The 19,926-nt window shown below is 52.0% G+C and overlaps 1 protein-coding gene across 4 annotated transcripts in view; it reads left to right on the top strand.

The window, feature by feature from the left end:
- The window catches only part of ELMO1 (engulfment and cell motility 1), a 349,884-nt gene extending 330,221 nt beyond the window's left edge, over positions 1-19,663 (top strand). For all 4 annotated transcript variants that reach the window (XM_081146832.1, XM_081146833.1, XM_081146834.1 and 1 more), the window contains 4 exons: positions 3,724-3,831; positions 9,859-9,941; positions 14,646-14,723; positions 18,267-19,663. In XM_081146832.1, coding sequence (XP_081002958.1) covers positions 3,724-3,831; positions 9,859-9,941; positions 14,646-14,723; positions 18,267-18,467 — 470 coding nt within the window. In that variant the 3' untranslated portion in view covers positions 18,468-19,663. The remainder of the gene's footprint in view (positions 1-3,723; positions 3,832-9,858; positions 9,942-14,645; positions 14,724-18,266) is intronic.
- The last annotated feature ends 263 nt before the right edge of the window (positions 19,664-19,926 follow it).

Genomic DNA, 19,926 nt, shown 5'->3' with positions numbered 1-19,926 from the left:
AATGCTGTCCCAGGAGGACAGTGCTGGCACGGTGGCGAGGACAACAGCCCTGGAGCCGGATGAAGTGGGTGCAGCCCTGTCCTTCCCCCCCCCCCCCCAGCTGTGTGACCCTGGGCAGTTCCCCAACCGAAGCAGAGATGACAGCGCCTGTTCCTGAAGTTCCTGTGAGGAGAAAGCTGATTGTGAGTGTAGCTCTTAGAAACCAATGACAAAGGGACCTGCTATGATTTTAGAAGATCCATTAGGAAAAGAGCGATGGCCTGGGAGTGGGCAGACCTGGTTCTAGGCTTCTCAGCTCTGTGCGTAACCCCCCGGGGGTGTTAGGCAGGACACGTGACCTCTCCAGACCACAGCTTCCCATCTGTAAAGGGAAAGAACAGGACAAGATGATCTCTTAGTTCTGTTAACCGGATAGTCAACTATATGCCCTGATGTCTTCATTACCCTTGGAAAAATGAGCATTCAGGATATGTCTTCCCCATAATGCGATTTATGAAGTTTTTATTTACTTGACTTTGGGCAAAGGGCACAGAAGTAGGGGGAGGGGGCAAATACACATACCACCCCCAAATGCCTCCACTAGTACCCAGATGGAACCCCTGGAACCTAATTCAGAGCACTCAACTGGACCTTCCAGTCTTCACCACGAGACCTCCCTCCCTTGCTAGGCTGAAGCAGGTGGGTCCTACTAGGATAATCCTGTCTTTAGATGTCATAACGACAGGTTTGTTTTTTCTTTTGCCAAAGAAATGTTATGTCCCTTCTCTGCAAATTTTTCCAGTTTTTAAACATGAATTACCTAATGAACAAAAAACCATTTACATCTAGATTATAAATGCATTAGTCAGCTCCCTGGGGAGCGTGACCATCTGAGGTTAATATAAAAGCATCCTTGCTAGTGCAGAGGGGAAGCATTTGGGTGTTTGGTAAATGGATTTAAAATCTGGCAACTAGCTCTACATGCTTAAAAATGTATCTGTTAGCATTCCTTAACTAATGTAGAATAGGGATCCCTAAGTTTTTATAATGTGGCCAAGACTCCATAGCTGGTGTGCCCGGGCCAAGCGTGTACCCCAGTCTATGTGACTCCAAAGGTTGGTCAGGTCAAACCACCTTGAAAAGGGTTTGAGGCCCTGGAGTCATCTGCCGCTGTGAAGGGAGACAGCCATCTCTGCAGGGACTCACGCGTACAAAGGATCCGAAATCCTAGTAGAAGTGCCCTGAGAATTGACGACAGTAAAGGCCATCACTTTACCTCCCCAACACTGGGCTCTCGGGCCCTGGGGCCAGCAGCCAGCTGCCAACGGCGGCCTCTGCACCCAAGACCAAGACGCCCCCTGAGTCCTCAGCAGAATGGATCAGGACTCGGCTCCTGCTGTGCCCTGTGCCTCCCTGAACTCAACAGTGGTGGCTTTTATTCAGCTTGACCATCTCCCCTGAAGACCTGCGAGCCAGCCCCAAACTTGTCTCCGGCCTGGATGATGAAGACAGACAATAAACTGCACCATTAATAGAGCCACCTGTGGCCAAGTTCATTAACATTCAATAAAATTTAACATTTCTTTTCGCCCTCGTGATGGAGCAGACAGAGCGCTTCCATCCTTGCGTGAAGGTCTGTGGAACATCACCGCAGGAATTACCATCGAGGCGGTGATTAGCTCCATAATGAGCCGTGTGACACTGGGAGCAGCTTTAACCAGCCCTGGAGACTCTCTCACCAGGCTCGTTCCTTCAGATACCAGCTTTTTCCTCTGATCCTTCAGAGTGGGGGGCAGGGGGGAGGGAGGGCGGGACGGAGGGGGGAGAGGGAAGGAGAGAGAAATGCGCAAAATTGACTCCATATTTTCAGTTTTTGAGTTTGGGGAATGAAGAGGGGGCTGTTAATGTACTGCCTCCCCGACTGCCTGGAAGACCTCTATATTAGCCCCCGTGTTCTCTTTAAATGCTAGTGAACAGTCTCTGATAATGTTCTCACTGCTTCTTGCTAATTGCTTTTGGTGACACGACCCACTCATTCATTGCCCAGAGGGATTGAGGAACTAGCAACAATCGTGCTGCGTTTCGAAAAGAAAACACGCATTTTTCTTACCATAAAAGAAACTGCAGATCAAGCCACTGCTGGTGGCTAACACCGAACCGGTCTCACCCACAGTGGGCACTGTGCTGGCCGGAGCCTGAGGCTCTGCTTTTCTTTGGAACAGCTCTACCCCCAGGACAGACCTAACCCAGTGCCGCTGCTGCTGATCCTCCCCAGAGGCCAGGGCGCCAGCGCATCCGGTGGACGATGCTGGCCGAGTATCAGCACTCGGCACTGGGTCAAAGCAACCTCCCCCAGCCTCTTCCGTCCCCTTCCAATTGCTGTCATCCACCCCAGACGTCCTGTTTGGTGGGGAGGAGCGACACAGGGCGTTCTGCCCTCCAGCATTTTAGTGGTAGACAGAGAAAGAGGAACTGACATCGGGCAAGAGAAGGGCTGGGCAGAGATCAAGAGGTGGCGAAGCCCTGGGTAGCCTTTTGCATTTCCTTTGAACAAACATCAGTGGCAGCTTTGCGAGGAAGACGGTGGTTTTGCTTCCTGGAACCTGATCAGTAGCCACTGTTCTGAATATAAGAATATGTCGCAGCAGGGACCTTCCCTACCCGCTGAGTGCAGGCAGAGCTGCTGAGTCCCGGCCCTTCTTCTTAGACCTGGGGAACAAGGCCCCCACCATCTCTCTCCTGGTGGCCCCTGGTAGCCGTCGAGCTGAGGGAGCCCCTCGAGCTCCGTGGCTTTGTGCCTGGCTTTCGCCCTGATGACACCCTGCCCCACCCAGGAGAGTGCTGTGTGCATTGTACCCACTTTGCAGATATTCTTCGGATAAACTTGCCTTGAAAGTACACAGCGCATTTTTTTGAAGTCTTACAAATGAGGATAAGTTGTGTACTTCACTCCAAGCTGGATCTGTTCCTCCCACTTAATTTTCTTAGAGCTTCCCACCTATATTGAGGGCGACTGGTCTTCCTTGCACCACACTGACCCTTGGACTTCGGGTTCCCACTAGAAGTAAACTCTAACCCTGTGGCTCACGGCAGCCCGAGAAGTGAGGAATTCCTGGAAGGGGAGGCCGAGCCTTACTCAACGAGAGCAGGGCATCCGGCGGGGCCGCCCCCCGGCTCCCGGGCCTGCCCTCTTTCAGGCTTGCTAGCCAAGCATCGCCTCCGAGGTGGCCGAGGAAGGAGAGCTTCGTAGCAGCTCTGTCCAGCTGGCCTTGGGTCGCCACAGGCCACTTAGACGAGGCACGAGGTCCTTCCAGGGAGAAGGAACCTCGGCGCCTGTCGCGCCAGGACCCAGGAGCACCTGGATAACTCAGAGCGCGGGCTGCTCCCGTGGAACCACAGTTCCTGTTGCGGGTTACGGGTCAGACTCCCGGCGTGCTCTCCTCCTGGGAGACGGGTAATGGCACATTTGCCAACTGTAATGGCTGTGAGTTATTGAGGGAGTAACTTTATTTTCTCCCTTTGAAATGCTCTCCCAGAAAAATAACGTATTTTATATATATATATATATATATATATATATATATGTCATATTTTGAAAATTTAGCAGTTCCAGATGTTTTCCAAGCCATCAAATAACTTTTTCTTTCCTCTCATAATTTTCTATCAGAGTTCAGACTCTTTTCAGTCTGTGGACTACCCTGTTCTGACCACACTTGCCTTGTGCGTTTGTGTTTTCCTCTTCAGACAAGTTTTGGTATTGCCGTCTCTCACCAAACCACAAGGTCCTGCACTATGGAGACTTGGAAGAGAGTCCTCAGGGAGAGGTGCCCCACGATTCCTTGCAGGACAAACGTAAGTGGCCCTTCTGTGTGGGAGGCCTGGGTTGGGGCTGCTTGTTTGCGCCCTGGTCGCTAAATATCACACAGCAAATTAGCCACCTACGTAAACCCATCCAATGTGTCTCGTCTCGTCAGAAGTCCGGGCCTGGGCATTCTTATGAAGCACCAGACCTTCATGGATTTGGGGTGGGGCCTGAGCAGGGAAGGGTGGGAAAGGAATGACCACGTCCTTTTGAAAGGTTAAACCTGGGGCTCAAACGCCCACTTTCCCGTTACTTATCCAGGTGCTGTTTCGCGGAACAAAAACAGCATAAACCTGATTCTGTCCATTGTCCTTTTCAGATGACCTGAAACAGCTTCACAGGAATTGTGTGCTTGATCCCCGCCATATATTTATTATAGTTCAGTGTACCCCATAATTATAACACAGAGCTAAGGGTAGACCCAAATGTGCTGACTGCTTCAAAGATGTAACGCAGGCCATTAGGACATTTATAATGAACTACATTTGGTTGTTTTCTAAATAGTCCCTGAAATGCATAGTATTTATATTTATTTGCTATTTCTGACCGATGTCTGTTTTAATATATATATTTTGAAGAACCAATACTATGCTAGATTATTTTAACCAGGTTCCAGGTTTTTGAGACAGTGTTAGTATACACATTAAACCAAGTATTATAGCAACGTTAAAATATCCAAGGCCGATGAATTAGTTAGGAAGAGAAATGAGATGAAATGAACGTAGCCCCAGAAGATATCCCAGGAAGAGAAATCAAAAGTGAGAGAAATAAAGACTCATTTCACAGCCTTTCACATTCACATTGACCCTGCAGTGAGTCCTACACGTGTGACCCAGGTTGAGTGCTCACCCCCAAGTCCCAGCGCCTCACCTCTAGTCACCCCAGGGCCCACGAAAGTCAAATCCGGCCTTCCTCCCTCGAAGCTCGTGGCTGTCAAAGGCAAAAATAGACCAGCAGTGGAAAATTCCTGACATGTCCAGACTCTGCTGACATATCAGGCAGACAGCCCCTGGCCCCACATCCCTCCCACCAGGTTGACAGGCTCCCGTCACTCCCACTGAACGCTAGACGCTCTCGCTTTTCAGCCCCGGAACATGCTCTCTTCCTCCAGCTTAAAAATGGGGCCGCGAGGCCTTTGTAGTGTCATTTAGCTCAGAAATCAGCCTCCTTCCAGCCTCCCAGTGCTATTGCTGGCATAGTTCATGGGAAGAGAAGACAATTGCAGCCTTTCCCTATGGAGTCCAGGGCAGTGTCTACATGGGCATCCAGGCCTCTGTCCTTAATGAGGACCCTCCCTTCAGGTCTCAGGAAACATTCTCTGTCCCACCGTGGACAAGCTAGACCGTGGTTCTCAGAGGATGGGCCTCAGACCAGCAGCATCACCTGGGCAGATGGGCTGGCCACGGTGGTGGCAGAGCGCCCCAGAGCTGCAGATCTCCTAAAGGCTTTGCTGGTGGCCACCGAGTGATGCTGATTCTGGAAGGAGCTGCATCCGTCTCCTCCGCCAGCGGTTCCACAATTCCCGTCCACCACTTTTCTCTGCTGCCTTTAAATCCAGTCAGTCAGAGTTTGAAAGAGCCGCTTGGTAACAATTTACCCACTGCCATCTAAACCAGGAGCCCATGCTGTGCAGGGGTGTGTCGGGGGTGATATTACATCTGTGTGCACCCAGGGAGGGGGCGTATTTGTGTAATGGTGTCAAATGAAGCTGCCGTGTGCCCGAGCTGGAGAGGGCCCCGCCTCGGAAACTAAGTTTGCTGCCTCGGGCCTGCTACCTGGTTTGCTCGTGATTTTAATTACATGTTTCCGCCTAGACCAAAATAGCCCCTAAAAGTCAGAACCTTCATGCCACCCGAGGGACGAGTCCTGCCCTGATCACTGTCAGGTGCCACTGCTCGCGCCGGGGACCAGGGGGCATTGCCTTCCGCCCCCCAGGCTCATCAGCGCTGAGCGTTGAGGTGCCGGGGAATCAGTGCAGTGGAATCGTCTTCCCACGAATGTGCGTGAGGATGGCGAGACCTCCTTAACTGTCTTCATCCCTGAGGGTCTGGGGAATCGCCCTCTCGCATTCATTTTGTTTGACAGGACAAAGGGCCATTAAAAAATCCGTGTCTCCTTCCATGGCCTAGCCCCGCATCCCGCCCGCCAGGTTGCCAGGCTCCCATCACCCCCACTGAACACTAGACTCTCTTGCTGTTCAGTCCCTGGCCCCTCAGTGCCTCCCTTTGAGAGAATCTAGGCCAGTGCTCTTCACTCCCACATCAGAGGGGCTGGGGAGAAAGCTCCCCACACACAGGCAATTAAGCCCATTACGGAAGATGAGAGGAGCAGCTGGGACAGCAAAGCAAAGTGGGCCATTTGGGTCACTGATGCATGCTGAATAATTCAGGTCCCCGGTCTACGGAGAGAACTAACTTTGGTGACTGACAATGAGAACAATTTCGTATAACATTTATTGAGTGCTTACTATATGCCAGGCACTGTGCTGAGAACTGTACATAAATTATCCTCTTGACGACCTGAAGAGGTAGATATCACTGCCCTTGTTTTACAGATAAAGCATAGAGAAAGTAAGTGACTTTTCAAAGTCACATGCTAGTAAATAGTGGACAAAGATCTGAATACAGCCATCCAGCTGCGTGGCCCAGCCTTTGCCCTCTGCTCTGCTGCCTAGAGTAAAAGCCCGCTGTGATCTTGGCTCCCACCTCAGGAGTCAGTCGTGGGAGCAACCGTCTGAGAGAGATGTTGTAATTCCACATTGCAGCCGAGGAAGCTTAGGCTCCCAGAACATAAGCCCAGAGTGATGTAGTGGGTAGGTGGGTCTGGATTTCAAACCCAGGCTCTGGGCTGCCAAAGGCACAGCCCTTCCCACCAACTTAGAGACCAGTTCTTTACTGAACTGTGCTGGGATCCGGCCGTCCCTCCTCCTCCGTAACTGTGCCCACAGGAGCTGCGCACATAGCAAGTGCCCCCGGCTTACCAGCTACTTCCTGGGGTGATTTCTGCCTCACCTTAGCTCCCAGTGGTGAAAACTAAAATTAGTTTTATCATGGTGGCCGTATTTACTTTTGCAATGTTATTTTTGTTTTAAATCGCAATTAAAGTTCCTTCTATAGGTGTTAGCAATCAGAGTTTCCTGAACATATCTGAAGTGATAACCACATCTGGGGCTGTTTTGGGCATGATTGGTGTGCCAGCACCTTCCAAACACAGGGAGAAATCGTGACCTACCAAGGGAGCATAGAGGGGAAGGGAGAGCAAGAGCCCCAGCTCTGTCCCCACTGGCTATGTGACTTCGTATAATGTATTTTCTGTGTTTAGGTCTCAGTCTTCCCATCTATACAATGGGAGTGTTGAATTAGATCATTTCAGTCCAGCTCAAAATGAAGAAAGCAGAGAAAAAAAAGAAGCCATTCCCAAGGATTTAGAGTTGAGGGATAGGGAGCCAGCAGTGACCGCCCTGTTCTCATCCTGGGCCCCACTTCTGTATGCTGCGCTCCCCCCAGGAAAGACTTGCTGGAAACTCTTGCCTGGCTTTAACGTGATCACGAGCCGCCTGCTGCCTCCTCGGGGTGCAGGTTCCACAGACATGAGTCTGGTTCTGCTCAGAGCAGTAGAGAGGGCGGCATTTCGGCCCTTCTGATGCCTGATCTTCCAGTGCATCGAGAGGCAAACTATGCAAAGAACAACCTTTAAAAGCCATGGTGTATTTTTAGAATTTCGTGTTTTCCTTTTAGCCATAATCCTGTGAGTAATAGGCGGCTTGTCTCCTTGACAGGGACAATGTATGTAAAAATATTAAATATGTACTTTCCACGAGGTGGAAAAGTGCCTGTTCTCCCCTGGAGCCTTCTCATTCGAGATTCTGAAGGCTGCTCCCATGATAGAATTTATGTTAATCTTGTCCCATTCCATCTGATGGCTTCCCAAAGCCAAGGGCTAGCTTACTATTTATAGATTACAGATGCTCCCTGTAGTTCATTGACCACGTTATAGATTATGCAACAGAAGACTTTCTACTTCTGAGGTACTCGTGACTCCCACTCCAGCTGAAGCTTGAGAAGGTTTTCTGAGTTGGTATGTTAATTATGTGAGATTCACTTCAGTGGTGGATTTTCCATTGAAAAGTAAACGCGACTTCCCAAAGCTCCTAAGTGTCCCCCTTCTAGCATCATAATTAGGCAGCCAGACAGGCCACTGAGGGGAACAGGGCTGATGGTTGGTTATGGAAATGGATTTGAGGAGAGCTGAGGTTCATGGTTATAGTCAACAGTAGGTTCGGGAATCACAGGAACGGACTGCAGGGCAATGTCAATTCAAAGGAGGAGAGTTAGAGCTGGAAGGGGATCCAAGGTGAGGGGTTAAGCCATAGGCTGAACTGCTACATTCTGCTGCAGGAACAAGCAACCCAAAATCTCAGTGGCTTAGGACAACAAGGGATCGTGTCCCATGCCTCACGTTACATAACTGATATGGGCTGTCAAAGGACCGCTCCACACAGTCACTCAGGGACAGGGACCGGGCTGCCTGGCCACCCCACCGCGGGCCATCCAAATGGAGCACGTGGCCTGTTCAGTTTCTGCAACTGGGGCAGAGGCTGGTGGGCGTGGACCTCTCACTGCCTCAGCCAGTTAGAGAGACTGGCCACTTCCTCTCTCGTCTCATTGGCCAGAACTAATCACATGGCCCCAACGGGTTGCTGGGAAGCATAGTCTTCCATATGCCTGGGAAGAAAGGGAAGCCAGATATAAGTGAGTACAAATAACGTCCACCAAAGGGGTGTCAAATCAGGACTGGGAGGTGAGGAGCAGCCCCGTGGGACACAGCGGGGGTGCAGATTCCCAGGGGAGTCCCTTGCAGCCCCCCTCCTCTCCAGGGTGGGAGAGTCCCAGGAGTGCCCACAGATTTGCACACGGGTCTTAGCTATTTTAGGGTACCTGGAACGTTAGCTCTCGAGGCCCTTCCTGCTGTACCACTCTGATTGTCTACGTGTTTTCTAGTTCTCTAAGTATGAGCCCCGCAACCCAGTTCCCCAGTGAAAGCGTGTGAACTTAATGATGACATTTCCCCTCGTGTCCATCATTAGGGGAACGATTACTAGGGAGACTGCTGATTGATCACTTAGGAATTCTGCTCTCAAAGCTTCTGCAGGTCCTAAATGAGACTTGCAGCCACTTATGCGACAAAAGGTTAGGAATTGGAGAGGGACGGACGGGTGACTTTGAATTATTTTTAAGGTTCCAAACCGTCCAACTGCCTTCTCTCTCTCTCTCTGATTATTTTAACAAAACGTTTTAAGTGCACAAGCCCTTCCAGCTCTTGTATCTCCTTCCAAGTCCTGAGTAAGGCGTGAGATAACATCTCTTCATCTAACTGCAAGAGAAATACCGGCGACCATCTCCCTATCGGGGCAGAGTGTTCCCTTCTCGGAGTTTCGTTTGAAATAGGGCGATGCAGCCGGGCTCCCCGAGTCGTGGTGGGAAACGAGATGGTAGAGAGGGGGGAGGGCAGTGAGCGCTCAGGACTCCTTAGAATCAAGCACATGCTCTGTGGTAGCGCTGCTCCTGGGTATCCAAAACTCAGAAACGAAACAGAAGTAGGTACCTTAGCGAGAGATACTGACCTATGCGGAGCACTTGGCGCTGTTTCTGGACAGTCTTCCCGACATCAGTGTTGGTTCCGCTATTACTGAACGACTCCTGCTCCCCCTAATCCCACCCCTTTCCCACGACTGTGATGGGAGTTTTTCAGGTACTCGTTTTAGTGAATGAACCAACTTCTGCCTCTCCCGGTAGATTTTTCTCCCCAGGGGTGCTTCTTGGCCGGATGTAAGGACGTATTTTAGTTCCCGAGTCCTGGGGCGCTGCCTGGCTTCTCTCCCTCCCTTCAGCTCTCGCCTCTGGCCGTCGTTTCTGGGAGCGGCGGGGCCAGCAGGCTCCACGCTCAGTCCTGCTCCTTTATGGACACCTCCGCTTCCACCTGGTGACGTCACTTTCGTTTTCTTTTATGACTTGCAGTGCCGGTGGCAGACATCAAAGCGGTGGTGACGGGGAAGGACTGCCCTCACATGAAAGAGAAAGGTGCCCTTAAACAAAACAAGGTAAGGCTTCCGAATTCGGGCCGGTGGCTAGGCCTGCAGTGTGGTGGGCGGTGGGCCCAGCCTCCCTGCCTTAGCGGCAGCGTGTGAGTGTGTGTGTGTGTGTGTGTGTGTGTGTGTGTGGCTGCACACCTTTCCTTCCTGATTCCTTCTACACCCCTCAGCCTTCTCTTTCCTCCCACCGATCATGCGTCTAACCCCCGCCATCTCTTCCCCTCTCTTGCATGTTTCCAGCCCTAGGAACCGCCCTCTCACTGTTGCCGCTCAGCCTCCGAGCCTCCTCTGCCGGTTCCCACCCATTCCCTGGGCCTCCCCCAGTGTCTGGTGATGTTTATATCCCTCCCCCAGCTCCCTCCCCAATCTCTTTCATTTTCTCCCGCTGTTACCACCTTCTTAGTAGCCTCCCCGGGGTCCCAGTGAGGCAGGGACCAAATGACTCAGAAGGTCTTAGATGATGTTGAAGGCCCTGATGTCCGTCAGCATCGGGGGGAGTCCTGTGAAGTAGCTCAAACCCAGCTTCAGGGAGAAACAAAGAGCCTTTCAGATAAACAAACACTGAGGGGACTCATTGCTGTCATTCATTCCACTCTCCATGTGCCACAGTCACGTGGCACACTGTTACTATTGCTACTTTAAACAAAATTACCTTTTACAGGGATTAATAACAAAAATAAGTATTTTTATTTCACCTTCATTTACTCTGTCTCCGATGCACCTCTTTCTGTATGTGGATCCAAGTTTCCGAACTATTATAATTTGACATAAGAGGAGCTGCCATCCCCCACGTCCCCGAATCCAGCTTCTATTTTTCCAATGTGATCCATGGGCCTGAAATGAGAAGCAGATTATGCTAGAAGCTGATGTTCTAGCGTCGGCTTGAAAACCCTGGTCTTAACCAAAAAGCCTTTTATCCAGATTTACTTCACTCATCATTCATTTGGCGACTGTACCGAGTATGTTGTTTACACCAGGCCTAAGCCAGGTCCTGGGAACCCAAAGATAACCAGGACCTGGGCCCTGGCCCTGGGTGGCTGGCAGATATAAGGCTTCCATGTCGACATGCAATTACAGTCCAGCGTTGCCTATTTTTACAGTGAACTTGAATGCAGGGCGCGCCTGGGAGACTTGAGAAAGGCTCAGGGAGGAAAAGCTGCCTGCGCTGGGTTTTGAAAAGGAATCAACCAGGTGGAGAAGTGAGGGGACAACTTTCTAGGGGGCAGAAGGAGTATGTGGAAAGGCACCGGGGCCTTTTACCATGTGGAAGAGCCGCTTCCAGGTGAGACAGTGAATTCAGAATAAAGGATTGGTGGGGACAGAGAGAAGAGCCTGGGCTGCACTGGCGCCAGCAGCGAGAGCTGCCAGGAGAGGGCAGGTCCTCTTTTGTTATATACTATGAGGGTGAGTGAATTTTACCTTCTGAAGGAAGCTCACGTTCATAGGGACAGAGACCAGCAGTAATTACTACGGCTATGAAATCTATTTCTAAGGCCATATAGCTCACGCCAAGTTCTGTTCTGTATCTTCGATGAAAATGCTTTGCCCTCAAGATGACCTGGACAAATGGGGGAGAGCCAGCATAGCTAAAGCGATTGTTGGCCACAACGGCCAAATGAGGCGAGTCACCCCAAAACAAGATGCAGAGTGGCAGCCAACACCGTGCACTGAAAATATGTTGTATAAAACTCTACTCTTGTATCCATTCAGTCCATCATTTGGACCCTGGGAGATGACAGTCCCAGAACCAAGGCGCCATGCTGCCCAGAATTTCTCTGAGCATCCCCCGACCCAACGCTCCTTGTCTCAGGTCCCAGGGTCGGAAGGTAGAGCACGAGGTCAGAGGCCCTGGGCAAGGGAGGAGTCTTCAGATCCTCCTGCCTCTACCCCCAGAACTCCCCCATCCTGGGCCTTCCTCCACGCGATGAGGTGGGACCTGCGAATTAGTGGGACAAAGGATGGAGATTAGCCGCTCCTGGACATAAGATTTCACTGAATTAAACCCGCAGGGAATAAAAGACCTTGGGTGGTGAGCAGCAAAGCCTAGAGCCTCAGATGTCTGTGTGAGTGTTGTGGCATGTGACAAGAAGCCCCGGAGGGGGACACTGCCCCAGATCCATGACAGTTACTCCCCCCCTCCTGGCGCCTCTCTCCCTCCCAGGCAGTCTGGACAGGTGGCAGCTTCTGAGGTGTTAGCCCGAGAGGTGTTGCCGCTCGGCGTGCGTGCGGAAGAGCTGACCTCCACTGACAACTCAATGACAGCAAGCCGGGGACATCAATAAAACTCATTATAAGTGATAGCAGCCTTTGAGACAGGCGCGCAGCTCAGAGAATTAATTCCTCCCACCCCTCCCAGGCAGCTCCATGAAATGAGAGTGGGGATTGACATTCTCACGAATCCCCCATTTCCTGCCTGCGTTTATCAGGAATCTGGGTCATGACGCGCCCCTCATCCATGTCTGCACTTTGTGTCTCAGAAGGGCAGAGCCCTGAGTCTGCAGGGCCCCCTTTTCCTTGCCTGTGCCCCTGCACAAGTGGCAGCGTCATCACGAGGATGACCACACTGACACTGTGGTCTCAGGTGACTTCGGCACCAAGTCAAGAGGCCGAGTTTGGGCTCTCGTGGTGTTTACACCCGTGTCATTGGCGGCACAAAGCAGTGTCAGCCCAGACATCAGGTCACAACCTTCACCTTTTCCCACTGACCTGCCAGGGTCACCTGGGGCTGCTGTACCACACAGAGTGTTCGCTCACAGGCAAAGCCCTGTCCTTTCTCTCCAGTGTCTCGGGTGTGAGTCCGAGTTTTCCTAATGAATGAGAGTAATATTAATAGTCATCATTTACATCCATGTCCCTAGTCTGAAAACATTTTTATGAATATGTGAGATAGAGCTTAACATTTTATTGGAAAAAAAAGTTTTACGTTTTTTGAAAGATCACCTGTGATCCCAGAACCTGAATGTAATTACTTTCATTTCACATTTCACCACCGGCCCTGCCCGCAGGTAGACAGTCATACTGGTGAACGACTGTAAATAATGTTCATTTCTCCTGCTTTTTCCACTGAAGGTCAGAGCCTCATAATTATCCTATTGAATAGCTGGCCGAATGTACGTGTCTGGGTTGCTCATTTGTGGCTTCTTTAATGGTTTACCCACGGAAGGGCGGAACGTCTTTAGTACCACGTCTTATGCTCTTTGCTTTTCAGTGTATGTGGGAATAACTCCGGGAGAGGGATTCCTTGTTCTTGATGGGAATTGCCCCACTGGTATTTTTAAAAAGGATCACACCAGTTTGGGGCACCACTAGTTGGAAGGACCCATGAACATTTTTATCATAAACTAAGAGAGACACGTCAAGCTTAACGGAGAAATTGGTTTCGTTGGTTTGTTTGGGTGAGCTCTTTTTAATACCGTCGGTGCCCACTGGGCAGCCCTGAATGGGCCTAAGGAAGAAAAACACAAAAGGGAGAGAAGCGAGGTCTTGCAGAATCGCTGCCACCCGTGGCCCGCCTCCTGGCCTTCCCTTGTTTCTGTTCCTGGCAGGTGAGGGGCCGTGAGGGAGTGAGATGCTGGTAGGTCAGGCTCAGAACAGGAGCTGCTCCCTCCTGGCGAGGGCACAGCTGGAGGTGAGCCAGTCGCCAGTGTGCCCCCCAAGAGGCACACATCGCCTGACGGTTGACTATGTCAGGAGAGGCAGCCGCTCTCACCGAGCCCGAGTTCTCTCTGGAAGACTCCCCGACCCTCTGAAACCCTGAGCCCGGGGGCATTGACCCCCTCCTGCTGCCTCCATCTTCTCTCTGGGGCATTCCCGCTGGGATGCTGGCCGGGGCGAGCTCTGACAGCTGCTGGGGTAGAGCGTGAGGTGGGGAGATCTGCCCCTAAGGAGGATGCCTGGAGGGCACTGACTGGGGGGGCTCCTGGGTCACAGCTGGGGGAGGGGACGGTCACCCGCGGTGCCTGAGGAAGACAGAGCAGGAAGGTAGGCTAACGTGTGCTACAGCATGCAGAGCCCCATGTGGACACGCACGACCCTTCCCCTCCAGAGTAGGGGCCGCTGGGGTGCTGAGACGTGTCATCCAAGGGTTGTGTCCTGCGGCTGCTCAGACCAGCAGCATAATCGCTGTGCTCAATATTGCACAGCGCAGATGACCTGAGAAGTGCATCTCAACACACGTATTAGACATGACACCAAGTGTCTCCACCAAGGTCGCTCAGCTCAGTGAAATGACAGTGTCCCTTAGTCCCTGGTCCTTTGTGTCTGGCCCATCGTGTCCGCACTCAGTAGACGCTCGCCAGCGAGCGAGCCCAGGTGTCCTGGCATTGGGCGCATGCCCCCTTCTGGCGGCTGTAGGATAAAGTCTAGGGTCTGTGTGGCCTTTGCTCTACAGTAGTTCAAAGATCAAGGGGCAACCTGTTACCTAAAGATACGAGTCCACCCAAAACCTCGCCGCCTGCCATGTTTTGGGAAATGTATGCCCCTGTGAGCATCTGTCTGTCTGTCTGGGGGGACTGAAGGCAGAGCGGCCCTAGTGCTGCTGGGTGGGAGGTTTACAGCTCATCAGGGTCTCCCTGGAAGGGGATGCTGGAGAGGAGAGGCACGGCCCTGGGCGCTGCGGCCTTGGGCCGCTCCTGGGACCGCTGCTTCTCTGGACACAGGCTGAGCCCTGCTCTGGGCCCGTTTTCCTGATGGGGGTTTTGCCGTCTCCCGTAGGAGGTGCTCGAACTCGCCTTCTCCATCTTGTACGACTCCAACTGCCAACTGAACTTCATCGCTCCTGACAAGCATGAGGTACGGGGCTCGGTGGGGTTCACTGACAAGGGAATGTCACGTTTTCTCTAGAAAAAACCAGCAGGAGAAAAATATTGGAAAGAAAGAAATTTTGTTTAAAAAAAAAAGCCTGCCTGAAAAAAATCAAGGAACATCTTGTTGACTTGGAATAGAATGGAAACCTCCTGAAACACTGCCAGCCCCTCACTAGCTCGATTCAGAGTCCATGATAAAGAAATAGAATGGCCCCGGCCCGTGTGCTCAGTGGGTGGGAGTCGTCCCAGTGCCGAGAGGTCGCCGGTTCGAGTCCCGGTCAGGGCGCATGTCGCGTAGCCGGCTCCATCCCCACCCAGCAGGGGGCGTGCGGGAGGCAGCGATGGATGTTTCTCATCACTGTTTCTGTCTCGCTTTCCCTTCCTCTTTCTCTAAAAAAATCAATAAACATACTTTTTTAAAAGGAAAGAAAATATACAGATGCTTAAGATTCCTCAAGGGCGTCACTGTTACCCCAGATGAAGACCTGCCCTGGGTGCAGCTGTGGAGGGTTCATCGACTGTTTAGTTTCTGGTCAGGACTTTCCCAAGATAAACTTGTCTCTATTCTTTAAAATACTTTATATACCTGAAACTAATACAGAATAATGTTGAATGTAAACTGGAATTGAAAAGTAGGGTTTAAAAAAACATTTGCCAAAGGAGGTTTTCTGCCATGTTTCTTGAAATTATTTCGAGAGGTGTAGGGCTGTCTCTGCTCTTGGATTTTATTTCTGAGATGCTGTTATTTCTTTTTGACATCTTGTTATATGTATAATTTGTTTCTCTTCTTGAGGCACGCTGTCAGCTATATTTAAAATATTTAGCATAAAGCTAGGAAAGTGCATCTAGAAGACAAAGTAGCAGCGATGGTTGATTTAACTTTTTCCCTGTAAGCCCTCACTTTAGACGACACCCGTCAGACTTTCGTCCTGCGTGCGGCTGCGTGAACGGCTTTCAGAGAGCCAGGGAACGTTTTCTGAAAATCCGACTTTTGTTCCCCACTCCCCCTAGGAGGCTCAGCTCATTTGGAAATTATTCAGTATCTGGCTTTTTTCACTGGTTTGAAGCTTTGAATAAAACCATACATCCCGGAGAGAGGGAAGTTTAGATGCAAATCCTGCCTTTAGGACGGTGCTTAAATAGCAGCCTGTGCTCCTTGACATTTCGCTCGCAGGAGGGCATGACTTTGTCTCCATCTTCCTGAAAATAGACTCTGTGCCCTACTGTTTCTCTTTTGAAACAAAATTGTGGTTGCACACAGGCCACGTATTCAAGATGTACACAGCGGTGTGGATAGCCACCCAAAGAGTAGGGGGCCGCCAGGTCTGCATTCATCCCTGTCGCCCGTGATGGAGTGAGGAGGAAAATGCTGAGTGCTTGTGAGCGCTTTTCATTTCCTCAGATCACTCTCACATCTATTACCTCACCTTCTGACATCATCGCTCCATAAAATAGGAAGATTGATTTCCGATACCCTCGTTTATCAAGTGAGGAGAGAGACACCTCCCCGAGTGGAGCACCTCAAGAGCAGTAAAGATAATAGTAACTATAACTATTTGATGCTTTTCATACTTCCTCTCACTTAATTTTCATCTAAAACTCCAAAAGAACACACTGATAGTATCCCCATTTTATTACGGAGGGAAATGAGGCACAGAGAGGTTAAGACACTTGTCCCAGGTCAAACAAGTCATAAGTGACAGAGCTGGGATTTGAACGGCGGGCGTTTTGCTCCAGAAATCCCTCCTCTCTGTCTCCTGCACCGTGTCGCTAGGAAGCGAGGAAGAAAGCAGGACCTGAACTCACAATTCCTGCCCGTCACGGAGCCTCAGCTGTTATCAACTCGTGGCCAGTCTGGTTCCATCTGTCCACCCGCGCCCAGCAGCCACCCCCACACATTGTTTTTGAAGCCCATCCAGATACCGTATCGTGCTGTTTATAAGAATTCCTACGTGCATCTCTAAATCATAAATAGTCCATTTTGAAACTTAACTACAATACCATCATCACCTCCAATTTCATAAATTTTTTTGGTACAAAACACAGTTTTATTCATTAATAACCCCGGTGTACCTCTGTCCACGCTCTAGGCCACACCTGTTTCTCGGGTCCATCCCGGGCTCGTAGGGGAGTCACCAGGTTAGCAAATAGGGACACTGTTCTGCAAGTAGCAGCTGCCCCCGAAGGCAGTGCCAGCATTGCGGGGGGAAGCAGGCCCCTGGGGAAGTCTGCACGGCCCCGGATGGGGATTGCTGAGAGGCCGGCCGTGCTGCTGTCCGACTCAGGAGGTGGCACTCGTGCTCCGGGTGACAGTCACTCCTCTCAGACTCACCCACAGCATCACAGACGAAACGCTGCCCATCCCTCTCGAGCTTCCACACTTAGAAACTAGCTCTGTAAAAAGCTCCCTGTCCCAGGAGTCCCAGCGCACCCGTGGGCCTCCCTGGCTGGAGCAGGAAGGATGGAGACGGGTGGGAGGTTGGTCGGGCTCAGCTTTAAACAGTGAAGTCACCGCTAGTCGCGTGGAGCCGGGGGAAAAGCCCTGCTGCAGCCACCGCCGAATCCCTGTGGCCCCAGAGAGCGGGCTCCTGCCGCCCCTCCCCAGGGACGTGCTCCGAGCTGGGCCGGCCAGTGTGGCCCTGGAGCTGCGGCCCGCCCACCGCAGGGTGGACCCGGGCCCGCCCAGCCCGGCGGCCGCCTCACTGTCGCTGCCCCGCCCCACTCCCTTCCACGCACCCACACCCCCTCCTGAGTGGCATCCGTGGGACACTCCTCCTCCACCTTTCGTGTCCCCTCTAGACCCTCCTGGCCATTGGGGTCCAAACTGAGCGCTGTACTGTCCCGGCCCATGGCTCCCGATACTCAGACAGCCGCAGGGACACCGCCCAGGGCCGACGCAGGACGCAGCCACTCTGATGGCAGGTGTGCCCCTCAGCACGCCATTCCGTCCTCCGATGTCTCTTCTCTGCTGAGCAGTTCTGCCGCCTTCCACCTCAGCCTTGATGTCACCTGGCCTTTGGTTCAGGCCTTTATCGAGTAAAGCTTTGACATGTCCCTATGTCACTAGGTCTTCAAGACAGACAATGGCTAAAAGGACAAAGGCTGTGCATTCGCTCCTAGGGTTTTGTACACGGTGTTGGCCGTCACCACCGCCTCGCGAAGACTGCTGGAGGCTGCGTAACATTCGGTGGGACCTTCTAAGTGACAGTCTAAGTGACAAGGTGCCAGCTGTGTGGCCCCCAAAGTGGGTTATTCCCTCTTGGATCTGCCTGTGCTCCTGAGGGCTGCTGCTCTAGGTAGCAAAGCTTGGCCACTATCACTGTCCAGTTTTATGTCTAAATTCCACCATATACAGTCAGAGATGACAACAGGAGTGCCAACGGTATGGAGATGTTGGGAATGTCACAGCTAGTGATGCAGGCAGAGCACTTGGCACGGAGCCTGGCACATGCTGAGTAACCAGTTAGCTATTGTCGCTCCCCTTTAAAGTGTCATCGGTAGTCATCAATGTCCCCTCCTTTCCCCCCAGTACTGTATCTGGACGGACGGGCTGAACGCCCTGCTGGGGAAGGACATGATGAGCGAGTTGACGCGGAACGACTTGGACACGCTGCTCAGCATGGAAATCAAGCTCCGCCTCCTGGACCTGGAAAACATCCAGATCCCCGACGCACCCCCTCCCATCCCCAAGGAGCCCAGCAACTATGACTTTGTCTATGACTGCAACTGAAGCGGCTGGCCCCGAAGCGACCCCCGAACCCGGAAAACCTCGCTGCCGGAGAGGAGAGAGCGCGCCCACGCCTTGGAGTCTCTCGTGCTAAGGGAAGCTGTGGCCCACCCTTCCTTCGGCCTCGCCTCCAGCCCCGCCGTTCCTCTGCCCCCACCTGGCATCTCGCTCACCGCCCTGATTCTGTTTCTAGACACCATTGCTTTAGGTCGCCTCCTGTTGCTGCAGCCTACTGGTGGGACAAGAGCAAAACCAGCCACCAGTAAGCGCCAGAGGGCCCCTCCATCCCGAGGCCCCGCGGGCACATCCTCTCTCCTGGAGGATGGAAGCCAGCAGCTCTGGTCTGCCCCGGCCAGCCCGCCAGCCCGAGGGAGCGCCCCAAGCAAGGCTTGTGTCTTCAAGAAACAGCCCAGCTACTTGCGAAGACCAAGCGCCACCGCCTCGTTCCCTGTCCCTAGAGTCAGCTCCCACCGCCAGTCCCGTGTGAACTAAGTCTGCTTTCAGATCCGCGCCCTCCTCTGTCCCCGCCTCTGCCTGGCCCTGTTCCTTTCTGGTCCCAAGAGCAGCAGCTACCCACTCATCCCAGTTCTCAACAGCCTTGGGTCCCCAGACACAGTCCACAGGTCCCCTGCCCACTTCACGTCTGCACTGTGACCTTGACCCACCGCCTCTCTTCACCAGCTAGTCTTGGGTTCCCTCCCCCTGGCCCAGCCCGCACCTGCCTCCTTCACGTCCACACACCCAGCCCCTTAGCTGAAAGCACAAAAGGTAGTCTTCATGCTCCATCCCTAATACCCAGGGCCTACAGGCCTCTGCGGCAGACGGCTGCTATCTGAGGGGCGGGTGTTACCTTCTCCTGGGGGCGGGGGCGGGCTGTCTGCTGCAACACAGGCTCCATAAGACGGGCAAGGTGTCAGGCATCCAAGTTTACATCACTGTAATTATTACAGGTGTTGACAGTTTGCAAGGGTTTGGGGTTGGTTGGTTGGTTTTTTTGTTTTGGTTTGGTTTTTTTGCTTTGTTTTTGTACAAAAGAGTCTAACATTTTTTGCCAAACAGATTTATATTTAATGAAAAGAAGAGATACATAAATGTGTGTACTTTCCAGTTTTTTTAATTATTTTAATCCTAAACATCGTCCTGAGAATAACATTCCCTCCAACATGCTGTGGAATAAAATTAGTTGTGATGAGTCGGGGAGCCGGTGTGTTGATGTGGTGACTTAGGTTCCTGCTACTCAGTCTTCAGGGTCACCTGCGAGCCCATTAGAAATGCACCATCTTTGGCCCCACGCAGACCCGCAGAATCGGGGGTTCAAGGACGTTAACTAAGAAACGCCGGCCTTGGGGCCTCGGTCACCATAGGCTCAGAGTCAGGAAAGGATGTTCCTTCTAAGTGGACAGTCTCGACTCATGGAGAAAGTCAGACCCACTATGTCAAAATGCCATCCGTTCAGTTTCCA

The sequence above is a fragment of the Miniopterus schreibersii genome (genome assembly GCF_964146895.1).
Source record: "Miniopterus schreibersii genome assembly, chromosome: 9".
NCBI classification, from domain to species: Eukaryota; Metazoa; Chordata; class Mammalia; order Chiroptera; family Miniopteridae; genus Miniopterus; species Miniopterus schreibersii.
Note: the sequence above shows the minus strand (reverse complement) of the source record. Positions and strands in the feature narration are given on the sequence as shown.